We start from the raw sequence: 11,351 nt of genomic DNA, 5'->3' as shown, positions 1-11,351 counted from the left end.
TCAAGAAGAAGTACTGTTACTTTGTTGATATTTTACTTAAATAGAAGTAGAAATACTGCTGTAAAGATCGACTTGAGGGAAAAAGTAGCTCATTTAGAATGAAAGAGTAAAAGTTACAGAGTAACTTTTTCAGAACAGTAACTATGTTAGGTGTGAGCCTTTCCATGCAGTTGAGAGTACATGGTTCAAACTAGATTCTCTTAAAGGGGCATTATGCAAAATTGTGGAGGGTTGGTTGAAGTGTGGAGCCCATCAACTCACCTGACAGATGATGCATAAGCACATCATGGTCGTGTCTACATGGTTCCCATCCTCAGGCCAGCCCACTGATACTATTCTCATTTTTTCCACACTTAAACCACTATTTTGCCCATTGAATCTGAATGGTCCTCGCTTCGATCGACCATATGCAGTTTTGCATAGTGCACTTTTTTATTGGAAATTTGGAAACAACAAAAAGTAAAGCAAGCACATAGAGGCAGATTCCTCTTGTCATTTTGCTGATTGAGCGTTCATTGTGAAAGGTACCACAATCTGTCAGTAATCATTTGTCCTCTGTAATGGATATGATTTAAAATGTAGTGAAGTGCAATATTTAAGGAAAAACGTACAAGTAAAATTACTGACTTTAAAAAATACTCAAAAAAGTACACATAAAACTACTCAATTACAGTAACGTGAGTAAATGTAATTAGTTACTTCTACCTCTTTTACTCGTCATTTGGCAAATCATTTTATGCGTATCAGAATTTTGGTGTTTTGTGTGTTTCTCTCTCACACATATGCACACATACACTCTCACACCCACTTACACACTGAGTCACTTGACTTTCCAAGTTCAAGGTTTGGGGCTTCAGGGGGGGCAAGCTCATTGTCTTACATAATTGATGTTCCATATTATCTTACATCCCCACAGCCCCGGTCCCACTACAGGAACAAAGCTTGCTCATTAACTATTCACTGGATGATTTAAAATGATTGCGGGTCTGCAGATCTACAGTGTGTACTAACTCAAGACTCTGTGTCTCATCCACAAGGATCTGATTTCATACAAGTGAATAAGACATGGGGTGTCTCCAGCGGTTATATTTTAACTTGATGATGCATCGTCTTACTAGTGTTTAGTGAAGCGATAATGAAGCCCATGAGTGATGGAGCTGAGCTGTGCATTTACAACATACTCTCAGTGGAGATGCCAAGAGTTTTGTAGCAGGCAAACCAGCCAACATACATGCACAGAAAATGGCATTACACATTTAGACAAAAATTACATGATTAAATATACTTTATTGAGCTGGAAACAGTTGTTTAACAAATATTATTTGTTATCCTTCATGAGTATCTAAGCATTTAGGTTTGATAGTTAAAATCAAATAAATGTTCCTGACATACCTGTGTTTGGTCACTTTAGCATCATTTGGTCCATTTTATTTTGTAGTAGATGAAGATAAAGGAATGTTACAGTTGTTATGTTAAGGTAGCTAAACAATGTTTGTAAGAAATCATGTAGATGTTAAAGATTATAGCACATACTCAACTTGAGGAAAAAACACTGAATGGGCATGTTTTCATTGTAAATTATACTGATGATACTGATCAAGCCAAGCCACAAAATCCATTTGAAAATTTCAACATAACTGTTTATAAAAAAAAAAGAAAGAAAAAGTCTCCAACTTTAGCATTATTTCATTTGACTAGTAAAAGTTCACCACTTATGAAAAAGCTGGAAACATCACATCACGGTGCCTTGCCGATGATGAGGATGCTCATGAGGAAGACCATGATGAAGAAGATCCACATGAAGAACCTGTCCATCACCTTGGCGACCTTCTTCCATTCTGCTCCCTTTGCACATGTGGCCCTCTGCTCGCGGAAACAGTTGGCGATGTACTCCACATTGCGCACCAGTTTGACATCTATGCCGGGAATAGCACTGCTATGGCTGCAGAACACACAGGGGCCAAAGGTCACGGTGGGACCTGGGGCTGAAGGCTTCCTGTCTTCAGTGCAGCACGGAGGCTTTTGGTCTTCCGGGCAACAGGTCACCTTTTGGTCCTCTTTACAGCAGTCCACCACTGGGACGTTCCCGTTGGAGCTTTCGTACGTGCCAGGCCCAAAGCTGGAGAGGTGGTTCCTCTCCTCCCTGGTGATGTGGTGCTGGGCTTTCAGTCTGGGGTGCTGTTGGGGCTTGGGGGTCTGAGGCCGGGGGTACTTGTGGCATCGCTGCTGCTCTTGGCTTCTGTGACTCCCCGGTTTCCCATTAGCATGGATGTGGGGGCGGTGGTGATGGAAGTTGTCTTGGGCAGAGTGGGAAGAAAAAGACGGAGAGGAGGAGGGGGAGGAGGAGGAGGAAGAGGAGGAGGGGCAGGCACAGTTTTCACCCACCTCGTAAACAAAGAAAATCTTGGACATGTAGTCGATGATGAGGACTTTTGCCCAGTGGGGGACTGGCCTGGCCTCGGCGCCACAGAAGTGGATGTTCATGATGAAGATGGTGAGAGCTGTGGAGGCTGTTATCATGGTCATAGTGGCAATGTAGTACTTCCCTATGTGGCAGACAGGAAAAACATTTGGGGCTCAGATACCTTTTGCTATTGGATTTCAATGATTTTCCCTTCTTCATACATTTTTTGCATTATTTGTATAGTCAAAAGAAACTATTTTTTTACATGTACCACTGAAAAGGTATATTTTAATACTACGTATATTGTGAAAGTAAGTTTATATCTCAAATACTAAGCCTCTCTAGCACCAATAACAGACATCCACCAACAAAGAAGTTTTTTTTATTCAGTCCAAGCTGAAACGAAAACTTGCAATTGATTTGACCAAAACTGCAGATGGTATTGACTCGCAGAAGTAATTTTCAACTTTCTTCACCACACTTTGGCAAATCGATACTTGAAAACACACAACAGCAAATCCTAAGTTGCCACCAAAGTGCAAGAATGGCCAAATTTACTGATTTTCCCAGGTTTTTCATGACCTTATGAATCCTGAAGTTTCGTGATGAGGCTCTCAAAAGCTACAAGGAAATGGGAAGCGCTTCACTAACTGATGAAATTTTGCCCTAAGGTGAACTATTATTTTGGAACTCCTTCCTACACATCTTTTACTGATTCCTAATTATCGACAAAGATTTCGTCCACATGTTGTTCAAATTCAGCACTTATCCCTAAATGAACAACACTGAAAATTGAACATGCTCACCTATCAGCGGCACGCTCTCTGACGGTGGCATGCTCTCAGCAACCACCAGCTGGAACACAGTGAGAGCCAGCAGCACCGTCACTCCGAGAGAAACTTTCTCACCAGAGTCTGCAGGCAGGTAGAAGCTCAAAGGAGCCAGAAAGGAGATGAGGAAGCAGGGGAGGAGGAGGTTGAAGATGTAGAAGGAGGAACGGCGCTGCAGCAGCACGGTGAACGTGATGTCTGGGTAAGGGTCAGAGCAGCAGCCGTACATGATCACGTTCTTGGTGGCCGGCATCCCGCCGCACTCCCACTCCACGTTTTCCACAAAGTCTGACAGGTCACCACTGTCCATGGCCATGGCAATGTCTACCTGGAACCATCAATATCAAAAAACAACCTCATCTTCTGAAAACCATTAACCTTCGAGGGCAATATATCAATATTAGGCAAGTTTTTGTAGTGCGATTTTCTAAATTTATTAGACTGTTTAGCTGTTAAGTTATTTGTCTCTAACTGCTTGGCCATCATATCCACATTCCAAATGATTGTTTATGAAAATTCTCTTGTGTGTAAATATCTTACAAAAGCACCAATAGTCATTCCTATGATATCATTACAATATCAGTATCAACATTTTCAGTCAAGGAAATGCTGATATTTGATTTTGTCCATATCACCCTAGGCCACATCATAATATAGCACTTATATGAGCTTGATAGTACTTTCTACTTACTTACAGGTTATACTATGAATTTGGGTGTGGCAGAGTTTTGTGGATAAACTCTTTTCCACAGGTAAAAAAAAAAAAAAAAAAAAAAAAAAAAAAAAGTGGGTAAACTGAATTAAGGTGGGTTTACACTCCACTACACCTCTGGTTGTAGGTGTGTGTGTGTATGAGCATGTTACTCACTCTCTCTACTGTATACCTGGTTGCCATTGTAGGTCCAGGAGCCAAAGGTAAGGTTACACTTCTGGCTATCGAAAGGGAAGTAAGCGACGTCCACCACACAGGAGCTCTTGGTGATGGCAGGAGCATCCCAGGTGATCTCTCCATTGTAGTTCAGCACCACGTTGGTGTCCATCGGCCCTGAGAAGTCATCGTCAGCCCTGGACGAAGGGAAGAAAGTGGAAATACACCGACAAATGAGCACCTCACACGTCATCTTGTGTTATCTGCAGTGTCATCTCCAGTTACCCGTGAACACGGGATGGATGAGAGTTTGCCGGTTAATGTCCCAAAATTAGTTGTCTTTTATTGTTAGTATTGTGCTATTGTAGTGCTATCTAGAACAGATGTTTTTTTTTTTTTTTTGTGATAGAGGGGGGGGAAATCCTCCTTGGGACCAAAGTGTGGCCATTTTGTCAGTTCTCATCCAGGATTTAAAAGACAAATCCTGGATTCAGACTTAATTAAGCTTAGATTTAGGATTAGATTAATGCCATGCATTGTAATTCAATTCAATTCTTTTATTGTCTGGAAAGGGAAATTTGATTTGCTGACAAGTTTACAGAAGATAAAACAAGAACAACACACTAATACAAAAACAGTGAAGTTAAGCTTAATGATCACAATTAGCATCAGGGGTTAGAAATAGCATTAGTTTACACTAGATGATGAGGTTTAGGAATACAGTGGTAAGAGTTATGTTTAAGGTTAGGGATTGGGAAATGGAAGTGCCCAGTGTAGATCCAATTATGGTAATACAAACGTGTGTGTGTGACGTACGGGCGTACTTGTTATAGAGGACAAGGTCAGGCCTCCACACCAGGCTGCTGGGGATGCGGATGACCTCCAATCCATCATAGTCCTCTTTATTCCACTTCAGGTAGGCATCATGCCAAGTCTGTCTAATCCACAGGTAGGCGATCAGCACCTGGTTCCTCTCGTCCTACACACAGACACCCGATCAAGAGAAAGCAAAGACATGTGCAAATGCATTAATATAAACACACACATGGAAATGAACAGGGAAGAGATACATTCACAGAAGTTAGACAAAGATCCCCTTATCCCGCTCCCATTCCTCTGTTGCTCATTAACTAATCTGTGAGCGTTACGTAGGCAGATAAGTCACAGATTATATGTCAGAAGAGCTGAAATTCAGACCTGGCTGTCAATATCAGGTGGATGAGGAGAGTGGTTGGCAGCGGGGGATGGTGGGTTGTCTTGGCTTAGTTTCGCTGCCAAGCCAGAGCCTGACGCAAGGCTCACCAAAGCACTAAACCAACGAGAGCATAACCTCTTTGGGTAATGGGACACTCACACAAAGACACACACACTCATTCTGTGTCTGGCTCTTTGTCTTCCCTGCTCAAACACGGATACAAAGACGTTTAGCTGCACGTGACACAACCAGCGAGTGTGTCTCTATCTCCAAGTAACAGACTGGCACCAACAGAGACACGTGTGACACCACAGAGAAATTACATTCAGTAGAGCAGCTGTGTTATCTCTTCTACAACACAGATGCACAAACACAAATACAAGTGGTAATAAATTGGGGGCTGACACAGCGCTGAACCTGAACGGAAACTAGAGCCAGGCTGAGTAACAGTAGGCCTGTAGGAGGTCGGACCGTCAGTCATACACATCAGCAGCTAGAAATCCATCTTCTGCTGATGTTCCGTGGGGAAATTTGGTCAATGCTGAGCCCCCTCCCAAGTCCCATCCTCTCTGCGTTTAGGCTCCAATATTACATTACAGCACATTATAACTTACAGTGGTGGAAAAAAAGTTTTCGGACACCCCATGCATTTGTGAAATATTGCATTAACAAATCACTCTTAGGTCTTCAAGCGCAATTTATTTTAGTACAGTCACAGCCAAAATACTAAACAAATCCTAAAAAAAGCCATTAAAAACTTAAAATTGATTGGTTCCATAAAAATACATAAGAAATTTTGAGCATTGGGTCATTTTGGTACCAGTGATGAAGGTCGTTCTTTTAATTAAAAGACACAATTTTTGTTGCCAAGCTTCGTGTCTATATAAAGCCAGCACAATTGAAATTTCTTCAGACACAAAAATGGCTAAAACAAGGAACCTAACACAGGAAACATGCCTGAAGATAAAGATTAACTGTCAAGAATTTAGTTTTGTTAGTTTTTCTTGTAAACAATAAACTAAAAATATAATTTGTATTTGTTTGTATCTGTCTAATGCAGCCAAACCTTTTGAAACACAAAAAAGATTTTTCCACAAATATTTCATGATAATATTTGAGATTGTGAGATTGTGTAAAATTTTAAGGGTGTCCGAAAACTTTTTTCCACCACTGTACAGCATATCTGTATCTAAATGAACTGTGTTAAAGTAATTTCATTTACACCAGATTCTATGGGCTTAAAATAACACAAGTTTACCATCAGTCATCTTACAGCAGGAGTACACAGTACATAATCATTTTCACTCAATTTCATCAACCAAAATAATAATAATAATAAGAAGAAATAAATAAATACATGTAATACTAATAAATGCAAAGGACTGATAAAATGCTGAACTCTGATGTAAAACAAAGACATAACAGGAAAAAATTAAGATCACAAATCCCTTGAGACTGACCCATAGAGGTCAGTATCTTGAAAATGGAATACAGGCCTTCTTGCACTGAAATATTCTGGCTTAAGCCACTTTTGAAAATATACTTTTACTCTGGCCACGTAAGCACATACAGCTCTGCGCTTGTGGAATTAAGATTTAAGGAAGAAGCCTATCAGAGAGCCACCCACCATGTCTTTGATCTGGGAGAGGGTGACCTGCAGGGTGACATTGAGGGCCTTGTCTGTGTCCTCCACCGGACGCAGGGCGCTGGAGTAGTTCTCCATCAAGTCATTCAGAAGCTTCTGAGCATAGCGGCCCTGCGCTGAGTGAGCCACTTGAGGAAGAAAGAAGTTGTAATCAGTTATGGTAAAGTCTGGTCAGCATGAGCGGTTCTGATGTGATGTTTACACCATTGCTGCCTTAACAGGAGTTCTGCATGTTCTTTCTCTCACATTCACTTCTCATGCAGCTGACCCTCTGGGTGTGTTAAGGTGTGGTCTGCTTCACATGACTCCAGGCTGGGAGAAGTGGTAATGAGTGGCACTCAAGTACAACTCCTGAGGCTTCAAAGACAGAGACACTGTGAAGTGCTCGATTCGCGTCTACTATAATGGTGTAATATTGTTATGAACCTTACAGGCTTAAGAGAATGCCACACATTTTAAACCACGTGGTAGACAGGTTGTTGAATATTAACACGGCATAATTCACCCGTAACATGTAAATTACTTCTGAGAGGAAAATCGACAAAATTTGAACAATTCGAAACGGGATCTAAAGGGCCAACTTAACCCAACAAAGTCCCATATTAAAATAAAGGCCAAAACAAGGTGTGGGCACTCTTCATGGAGTTCGATTTTGTTATTTCAGTTTTTGTATATTCACTCAAATTTCGTTTTCACTTTCGCGAGATACAGTAATCTATACCTTCGCATTTTAGTGAAATCCTTTTGTAGCGCCAAATGCAACCTAAAGGTCAATACCCATTTAAGACACAAAGGTTGTGCGTAATTGCGCACACGTTACGCACTCACTGCCAATCAAATTCATTGATAAGGGTATTGAACCCTGGATATAGATATTAAACCAACGCACACAAGACAGAAGCTAAATGAACAAGTTAGAACCATAATAGGTTTAACTATTTAAGAAATTTTAGAAAGTTTCATTTTACGCACGCTTGCCACTGTGCGTTCAGCTCACCTTCGAAAAGCAGCATCGCCAAAAGGATGGTTGGGACCGTCTTGCGCATTTTCGAGCAACTCCGGTGAGAAACAAGAGGTATATGTAACCTACACAAATCGAGGCTCTTGCGTTTCATCGCCGTTAAGTCTACATGACGCCCGTTCAACCCCGATTGAACTCAACTGCTGATACCAGCGCACTGTTTCCTTTCGTCCTCCTCGCGTTCAGGTCAGTGTTTACTGCTTGGCAGAGGAGACAGCATGTCTGCTGACTGAGACACGGAATAAAACCCCGGCTATCACATAGCACCACTAGACCCGAGAGAAACAAGATGCCCCGGAATCATCGCCTCACCACACACTGGGCTATTCAGCTGTCAGTCACACTCCTGCACCCAGGTGGGCTGCGGGCCTGCAGCTGTTCCCGCAGCAGACCGATGATGTACGGGCGATGCACAAGATAAAGGATGGGAATTCCAGTAGGCAATTAACTGACCAATCAGTCAGTCAATCACGTGGTTCTTTAGTGTAGCAAAATGGCATATAGGGACTATAATCATTCAGGTTTCGCTTTGTTTGGATGGGCTTCAGAAATATGCATAATTCAGGTTTAAATCAGTCATTACATGCAAGAACGAACTGCAATAATGTCATGATTTTTAAAAGGATCCTATACATCAAAGCAAAATGAGAAGTCCCCGTAAGAATCCATATAACATTATAGCCATACTACAGGAAATTAAAAAAAAAAAAAAAAAAAAAAAAAAAAAAAATAGGCATAAGGTGTCATTCTCCCTTCACTTGCCTTTTAGGTAATTGCCTATACTGTCTATGCCAAGCCCCGCCACTGCCCGTCGCCTGCTTCTGGCTATCTGGAGGAGTGCCAGCAAGAAGATGTACATCAAGTAGAGAGGAGAGGTACAAAACGAGCTTTTGTCACTTGGGAAGCCGTAAGGAAACCTGAGGCTGGCTCAGGCCGCAGCTTGATAGCAGGTGCTGCGGCGCAGGGAGGGGAGTGTGTGTGAAGTCCACTATAGGAGTGCTGTCACTGAGGTCCTTCAGCGCTATGGACACACACAGGCCCCTACACACTGCTGCTCATTAGCATGCGCGCACACTCCCACGGTGGCTGCGCTCCCATGTAGTGCCAGTATGCAGGCTGAAATATGGTGACCAGATTATTGCCAGGGTTTCTCCTGTGCTGAGCACAGAGTTCTTGGAAAGGATGACACTGGCACCACACGCTACCCCACAAGCCATCTGTTACTGTGCTCACCCTCAGTTTAGAGAAAGCAAGGCATTGCCGTGTTTTTTAGACTAAATACCTATATAACCTTGTTGTTCAACCTCTAACCCACTGACACGAAAATCCAAATCTGTAACAATGCCATACTACTGTAGAAGTCCCAACAGCTGTACAGGAAGGCTACCACCAGTATTCATTCATGTCTCCAGTTATTTTGCACGTAAATTCTTCATTTTAATTAGTTTGCTTGTTCTATTTCACTGACACTGTAATTCCCTGTGGGTTCAGTTTGTGCTTGCTTGGTAAATTTAGCTCCTCACCCTAGATTTTATTCAAAGTTATGCACACCCAAACACAATCTTATAAAATCATGTAGGATTCTATACAAGATGCATATCAACACATTTCCTCTACATCTATGCCAGCTATGAGGTTGAGGTATAATTTTGTTTATTTATTTTCATATATAAGTGACTACTAGTTGAATTTAATTTGCACAGCTAACCTACTGAGTGTTGTGTTGCCTTGGTAACAGCTTTATTTCCTGGAAAAAGGGAAAGATTTATTAGGTGAAAAGCACTGCAAATAAAGTACGACAAGGGCTACACAAATAAACTGGACAGAGTCTGAGGTAATTTACACAGACTTTAATATCTTTATTTACAGATGACTTGTTTTGACATTTTTTCTGTTGGCATGATTCAGCTGATGCAGTATTTTCAAACTCTTTTTGAACTATTTCCTTCCTGACTTAGGGTTGCATTACCGGAAATGGTGATTTGAGTTTTCCCATTTTTGTTTTCTTTCAGTTTAAAAACCAGAATCCAAATGTATTCGTGTTGTAGGGCAAAACCAAATTTAACGAAAAAGGGCTGGGAGAAGGGACAGGTGAGGTAAGCCATGACAAGAATGAGTATAAGGGTGTAAGGGGGGGTGCTGAATGAGCTTTGGGATGGTCAAACAATCAATTTGGGGACACCTTGGTATGATAATGGGTATGGCTACTGTGTGAAAACCTCAGAAATGCTTGAAGTGCTTAAAAATCGGGACCAGGTCCAAAACAGCCTCCTAAAACGGCTTCACTCTCTCCTACATGGTTTTCATAAATGAAGATAAATGCACTGCATAGGCAAAGATAAGCCACTGACAGCCTACTTGGATAGAGCCAGTGAGTTGGGAGACTGGCAGGCATGGGTGGGATACTGAGTCTGGCATCTGCCTCGAAAGGAGCGAGGAGGGGCTGGACATCTGATTGTAGCACTGAGTGGAATGTTGAATGACCATGAAAGAAACCAGAGTGACTAGAGCTCAAAGAGCGACTGACTGGAGTGTGGTACAGAGCGGAGGAGGTGAGACGGGAAGAGGCACGGGGGAGAGATGCCAAACAGATGGGAGAAAGAGGGGCATGGAGAGAGGAAGTGTGGAGGTGAAGTGTCCACCGTGAAACAGAGGAAAAAATCGGCTTGAGACAGAGGGGAAACTGGAGTAGGGGTGTGTGTGTGTGTGAGTGATGGGGGTTGGAGGGGGGTCTGGTCTGCAACAAGAGGGAGATGAAGATGTCAAGATTCAGTTACTGAGCAGTAGCTCTGTCGCCGTCTCCACATCCCAGGATTTTGACGACAACGCCACTATTACTGCATTCTGTGGACAAAGACAAAGACCAAAAAAAAAAGATGAAGAACCTCGTCTTTATTTTTCAACCCAAAATGCAAAAGTTAAAGCTACTTACTTTTTCAAAGCCCATGGCACAGAGTTTGTCTATTTTGTGTGTGTACTCTGGACTGGAGACGGGAGCACCTGCGTAGACGTGAGACCAGAGCCTAGCTGTCTGTTTGAACATCTCTGGGTTCTGCTTGTACTGTGAGAGGCACAAATACGAAAGAGGTCAGCGTGACATTAAACTCATGTGGTGTGGTCTGCCAAGTGTGCAAGTCAACAACTACAACACTGGGCTGTTCACATCCAAAAACATTTGGACACACTTTGCAGGTCATTTTTGCCAGTGCTGGACTTGGAGAGCAGCTTCACCATTTCAACAAGTAATGTAGACATTTTTAAATGGCAGAGAGCGTACACACAACAGGGTGCAGACGTGGGCTGGCTTTACATGGTCCAACTGAAATGTAACTTAACTTGAAATGCAACTTCAATTCCAAAGTTGTAGTAATGGAAAACTGGCCAATGA

The 11,351-nt window shown here is 42.2% G+C and overlaps 2 protein-coding genes across 3 annotated transcripts in view; both read right to left on the bottom strand.

The window, feature by feature from the left end:
* Nucleotides 1–1,345: 1,345 nt before the first annotated feature.
* Nucleotides 1,346–8,429, bottom strand: LOC115366534 (neuronal acetylcholine receptor subunit alpha-9-II). Its single transcript, XM_030062033.1, has 6 exons — nt 7,940–8,429; nt 6,925–7,070; nt 4,927–5,081; nt 4,119–4,299; nt 3,211–3,562; nt 1,346–2,546 (listed from the first exon to the last, which is right to left on the bottom strand). The coding sequence occupies exons 1-6, from the start codon at nt 8,055–8,057 to the stop codon at nt 1,738–1,740; spliced, it is 1,761 nt and encodes a 586-aa protein (XP_029917893.1). The 5' UTR covers nt 8,058–8,429; the 3' UTR covers nt 1,346–1,737.
* Nucleotides 8,430–9,798: 1,369 nt separating this feature from the next.
* The window catches only part of ube2ka (ubiquitin-conjugating enzyme E2Ka (UBC1 homolog, yeast)), a 5,324-nt gene continuing 3,771 nt past the window's right edge, over nt 9,799–11,351 (bottom strand). For both annotated transcript variants that reach the window (XM_030061544.1, XM_030061545.1), the window contains exons 6-7: nt 10,896–11,024; nt 9,799–10,807 (exon numbers count right to left, since the gene is read on the bottom strand). In XM_030061544.1, the coding sequence (XP_029917404.1) occupies nt 10,733–10,807; nt 10,896–11,024 (204 nt within the window). In that variant the 3' untranslated portion in view covers nt 9,799–10,732. The remainder of the gene's footprint in view (nt 10,808–10,895; nt 11,025–11,351) is intronic.

Source organism: Myripristis murdjan, chromosome 10, assembly GCF_902150065.1.
Source record: "Myripristis murdjan chromosome 10, fMyrMur1.1, whole genome shotgun sequence".
Lineage (NCBI taxonomy): Eukaryota > Metazoa > Chordata > Actinopteri > Holocentriformes > Holocentridae > Myripristis > Myripristis murdjan.
Note: the sequence above shows the minus strand (reverse complement) of the source record. Positions and strands in the feature narration are given on the sequence as shown.